The 5,886-nt window shown below is 43.9% G+C and overlaps 1 protein-coding gene across 2 annotated transcripts in view; it reads right to left on the minus strand.

Moving 5' to 3' along the window:
• The window catches only part of MOG (myelin oligodendrocyte glycoprotein), an 18,962-nt gene that overhangs the window by 3,318 nt on the left and 9,758 nt on the right, over positions 1 to 5,886 (minus strand). For both annotated transcript variants that reach the window (XM_006875652.1, XM_006875653.1), the window contains exons 3-5: positions 3,953 to 4,066; positions 1,019 to 1,039; positions 645 to 665 (exon numbers count right to left, since the gene is read on the minus strand). In XM_006875652.1, coding sequence (XP_006875714.1) covers positions 645 to 665; positions 1,019 to 1,039; positions 3,953 to 4,066 — 156 coding nt within the window. The remainder of the gene's footprint in view (positions 1 to 644; positions 666 to 1,018; positions 1,040 to 3,952; positions 4,067 to 5,886) is intronic.

Here is a 5,886-nt window from a genome sequence, read left to right on the forward strand (position 1 = left end):
TCTGAAGTATGAGAGATGAAATTTGGCCATCTTGGCCTCCAAGGAGCACTCTGGCTGCACTTCTTCCAATGATATATGTGAGTATATTCACTCATGTATGTGTATCCCTTCCCCATCCAGACACCAAGTTCAAGGGTAAAGGATTTTTATATTTTACACACTTTGTAATTACTGAAAAAAGTGTGCACAAAGTGCTTGTAATTCCTACAAAATGAGTTAATATATGTAAAGTTGTTAGACTAGTACCTGGCATATAAAAGCGCTATATAATATAGGTATTTTCAATTATTTTACCAATCTTTGATGCAAATGATGATTTACAAAGAAAAAGATAAAAGAGGAGGAAAGGGATCAGCCTGGAGCAGGTGTCCTTGTCCCCTCAGGTGACTAGTTGATGTTTTGATGACTCCATGTGGCAGAGTAGACCTGCAAGTCCTGGTGTGGCTCTGTAAGATAAGCACTTGGAAATGCTTTACAGGGTCCCTTTGAGTTGGAACTGACTTGACAACAACCTTTCATAAACAGATCACCAAACCTGTCTTCCCAGGTACCTCCAACCTTTTGGTTACTAGTTGAGTGCCACCCCAGCCCAAGTGAAATGCCAAGTTGAACTGACTAGTCAGGAGGCGCCATCCAGCGCTTACCAAAAGTCCGGTGGAGATTTTCTGAAAGAAACCAATGGAAATGCAGATTTAGTAGGCTACCCAAAGTCTACCCAGAGCAGCGGGTGTCTTTTTCTCCCTCTGAGTCTTTGTTATTGAATCTCTTAAATTTTTTTCTAGTAGTGACACTCAATGGGGGGAAGGGAACTATTGCATTTCACTTCTCCCCCAACTGAATGCAGGGGAGAGGACTCAGACTACAAACCAGCTCAGGTCACAGAAGTTTTACATAGTGTGAATTTACCACCTGCAGGGAGCATTGGGCACAAGGAGAGAGGGGCAGATGGTCAGAGAAAATGACCTTTTCAGTTAGGCCAGAGGGGCAGGAGGGAAGGATGGAGGTGCCTGGAACTCACCTATCTCTGCTCGAAGTTTTCCTAAAATAGAAAAAAGCAACATTTTTAGTTCCTGTTCTGGCAGCAGGTGGACTCCCTCCCACACCTAGTCACAGGCCTATTTCTCTGTAGCCTGGAAGCAACCCTATCATTGTTATTAAGTGCCTTTGTTCCCACCCATAGTGACCCTGTACTGAGGGGCGACTGGTGAGCTTTACTAGCCAACATTGCAGTCCAGCACATTAACCGTAGGGCAGTGGAATTGGCACTGGATTTGAAGTCAAGAGGCAAGTAGGTACTTCAGGCTCTGCCCTTGGCTTGTGTATGAAATAAAGGATAAAGAATGCAGAGAGGTTTGGTACATTGCCCTAAATCAACATACCACTTTATCATCTCTCCCAACTGCGCTTTGCCCTTTTTCTTCTTGTTAGGTGCTATGAGTCGGTCCTGACTCATCGTGACCTTATGCATGGCAGAACGAAACACTGCCCGATCCTGGGCCAACCTCACTTGAGTCGATCAATGCTGCCACTTGGCTAATCCATCTTGTTGGAGGTCTTCGTCCTTTTTTCTGACCCTCCACCTTACCAAACAGGATATCCTTTTCCAGTGACTGGTCCCCCCTGACAATATGTCCAAAGTATGAGAAACGAAGTTTGGCCATCTTGGCCTCCAAGGAGCACTCTGGCCGTACTTCTTCCAGAACGGATCTACTGGTTCTTTTGGCAGCCCATGGAACTTTCAATATTCTCCTCCAACATCATAACTCAAAAAGCATCAATTCTTCCATGGTCTTTCTTATTCACTGTCCAGCTTTTGCATGCATATGAGGTTATTGAAAATACCATGACTTGGGACAGGCACACCTTACTCCTCAACTTTTGTGCCCATTCCAAAGAGAGGTGACCCAACGGAATGCGGAAATCATGAGACAATCTCTTTGATACCTTTTTCTTGAGGGATACTCAATTCACATAGCTATTCCACCCTGCTGGGTTGTTATTATGTAAATCTAAAGCCATTTTCCCACTTGAATAAAGAAGGAATGAAGAATGCAATGCATTCAGTGAAAAGTAGCTCCTTGTTGTTGTTGTTGTGAAGTGTCATCTAGTCGGTTCCGACCCATAGCGACCCTGTATAGGGTTTCTGAGGAGCAGCTGGTGAGTTTGAACCGCCGACCTTGCAGTTCAAATGGCTTTGCTGTCTGGGGCATTAACCCACAGCGCCACACCAGGACTCCAGCTCCGTACTGGGTACTTTATAAATATGTTCTCCCCTTTAATCCTTACCACACTTTGCTGTTGTTATTGTTTCTGTTAGTTGTCCTGAGGTAGCTCCAACTCACAGTGCCCTTATGTACAACAGAAAGAAATGTTGGCTGCTCCTGAACCATCCTTATGATTATTGGTATATTTGAGTCTTGTTGGTCCATCCAGAGGGTTGGTTTCCTTTGTTTCTGCTGTTGCTATTAAGTGCTGTGGAGTTGGTTTTGACTCAGTGACCCTGTATAGGGTTTCCTAGGACTACTGGTGGGTTTGAAATGCCATCCTTGTGGTTAGCAGTCCAGTTCTTATCCTACACAGTCACACCTGGATTCTGACTCTACCTTACCAAACATGAAGTTCTTTTTTAGAGACTGGCTTTTCCTAATGATGATCCAAAGTAAGGCAAAGTCTCACCATTCACTTCTAAAGAGCATTCTGGTTGTATTTCGTCTAAGACTGATTTGTTCACTTTTCTGACAGTCTACATGTATTCAGTATTCTTCACCAACACCACTATTCAAAAGCATCAATTCCTAACTTTAGAAGGAGCAATAGTTTCTCTACTTGACAGACAAGCCTATGAATTTTGGTCAGTGTTCTAATCGTTGGTGACTGTCTGAGCTGGAATCCAAGCCCAGGCTGTCTGACTTCCGTTGCACTCTGTGGATGGAAGGCCTTTTTCTTGTGGGAGGAGAAATAGACTACTGAACATCTAGTATGAATTCAAGGGGAGAGAAAGGATATGAGGGGGCTTTAAAAAGCTCACGGAAAATGGAATCAAAAGATAATGACATTTTTCCACAAAATTTTTGGAGCCCCCTTGTATTGATTCCACTAATATCCTGACTCACATGTCCACCTTGCTGCTTTTATCCACAGGTAACTGGGGAAAGGTGTCCTGGTATGGCGCTATAGGAGAAGCACTGGGCTTCTAACTGCAATGACAATGGTTCAAATCCACCAGTTGCTCCTTGGAAACCCATACAGGATCATCACTATGAGTCAGAATTGACTCTAGGGCACACAATAATAACAACTGGGGGAAGAGAAGGTGTGAAGGGTCTGCATGCTTTGGTGTTGGGGAGAATACTTGGTGGTGTGGAGGATAAGAGTCAGGAGTCAGAATGGGAATCTCTGGGCCAAAACTGAGCTTCATCAACTACTGAATCCAAGTCCTCAGTGTTGAAAGAGTAGGAGGAAACACATTTGAACATCTACTATGTGGAGTTCTGGTGTGGCACTGAGGGTTAACATGCTGGACTGTAAAGTCAGTTTGTACCACAAGGTCGGTGGTTCAAGCTCACCATCTGCTCCTGGAAACCCTATACAGGGTAGCTATGGGTTGGAATCGACTCAACGACACTTAACAACAACACTGTGGAAATAGCATTTACTTACAACATCTTGATCTGAACCTCTTAATAGTCTACGCCTGTCCAACTCTGATGCAAACTTCCCCTTGCATAAAGCTACTAGAAATGGTATAGGCGATGTGATCCGCTTGAGTAAGCCACTGGTCCTCAGTTGCCTCCTCTGTAAAATGGGGCTATTTTATATGTCTATTAGCCCACCCTTGCAGGTCCAAGTAAACCTTTATGGCATCATGAAGTTCTGAATCAAATAATCAAAAATGAACATGAACTGACTGAGCTCTGGGAGGATCAACATCTACCTGCCCTCTGCCCCATACCTCTGAGTCTGTGCTGCAGGCAGAGGAAGATGAGACCCACGGCCATCTGCAGGAGGAGCATGGGCAGTACAGCAATGAGGACTAGCACTCCTGGGCTGATCCAGTAGAAGGGATCTGAAAGGCACAACCACATCACCCAGCATTGTAATCTCAACATCCAAACTGGGTCTGGACTCACAAATCAGGTTGAATGAAGGCATGAATATCATTGACATTCAAGGAAGGAGACAAAGAATTGGCAACTGGGCTTAGCTTTGGAGGACGAGTGATCCCTTTACTCCCCCGCTCCCTTCTAGGAGGGTCTACTAGTTTAGAATGAGGTGTCAAGTTTGTGTCTTGGGGTGGGTTTGGGGAGTTTTGAAAAGCAACTAAGGGAATTTGCTCTGATTTTCCAAGCCATAGAGTGCATTGAAGCAACCACGTTGGGAATTGATTTCATCAGATTTACTAAGTGGAGTGGGAGGTCAGTTAATGCAAGAAACAAGAGAAGCCAGAGCTAGGACCATGGTGTGGTGCTATGGGTTAATATACTAGACTGCAAAGTCGGTTTAAACCGCAAGGTCAGAGGTTCAAGCTCGCCAGCATCACTATGGGTCAGAACCGACAGCACTTAACAACAAGGTGGTGGGGTAGGAAGCTAGGTGAAAATTTGCATTTAAGCTTATATACTCTTGTATGTCCACCACTCCTCTGTCAGTTTGTCATACTGTGGTGGCTTGTGAGTTGCTGTGATTCTGAAAGCTATGCCCCAGTAGTTTAAGTATCAGCAGGGTCACCCAAGTGGACAGGTTTCAAATGAGCTTCCAGATGAAGACAGACTAAGAAAGGAGTGAGGAACTACTTCCAAATGTTTAGTCACTGAAAACCTTATGAATAGCAGAAAAACACTGTCAGATATAATTCTGGAAAATGAGCCCCTCAGGTTGAAAGGAACTCAAAATACGACTGGGGAAGAGTTGCCTCCTCAAAGTAGAGTTGACTGTGATGACATGAATGGAGTAAAGCCCTTGGGACCTTCATTTGCTGATGGGGCACAACTCAAAATGAAGAGAAACAGCTGTAAAACATCCATTAATAATTAGAACATGGAATGTACGAAGTATGAATCTAGGAAAATTGGAAATTGTCAAAAATGAAATGGAGCACATAATTGATCTCTTAGGCATTAGGCATGAGCTGAAATGGACTGGCATTGCCATTTTGAATCTGACAACCACATGGTTTATTATGCCAGGAATGACAAATTGAAGAGGAAATGTGTTGCATTCATTGTCAAAAAGAAAATATCCAGATCAGTCATGAGGTACAACGCTGTCTGTGATAGGATAATATCCATGTGCCTACAGGGAAGACCAGTTAATACCACTATTATTCAAATTTACATACCAACCACTAAAGCCAGTTAGGATGAAATAGAATTCTACCAACTTCTTCAATCTGAAATTGATCAAATACGCAATTAAGATGTATTGATCATTGAGAACAAACAAGATGGTAAATAGGGTAGAAGTGTAGTGAGGAGCTCTGTCAGCAACAACACAGAATACCAGACCAAGCAGTTCCAGGGGATGTTCCCAGAACTCTGAACCACATATAAAGGAATAGTTAGAAAGTTGGAAGGCTTACAGCCAGAGGAATTTGTACCAGAAACAAGAAACCCAGTTCTTTCTTATCCAAGGTGCTCAGCTGAGCAGCCATCTTTGGCAAGACAGAGCTGGGGAAGGATCAGAGCAGCCACGGACGCTTGACAGAACTGCAGAGATAGAGGTGTGGACATCCTTTTTTTTGTATCTGTTCATTGGTCTCTGGCTGTCTGTGTACCTGCATTCCCCCTGAGTGAATGGACACCACCCCAACCCACCCCTCACCAAGGGTTCGACTACATATACGCACAGATCTCCTCAAAATATAAAGGGACAGTTCCCATTTAAAAC

Source organism: Chrysochloris asiatica, unplaced genomic scaffold (assembly GCF_000296735.1).
Source record: "Chrysochloris asiatica unplaced genomic scaffold, ChrAsi1.0 scaffold00333, whole genome shotgun sequence".
NCBI lineage: Eukaryota > Metazoa > Chordata > Mammalia > Afrosoricida > Chrysochloridae > Chrysochloris > Chrysochloris asiatica.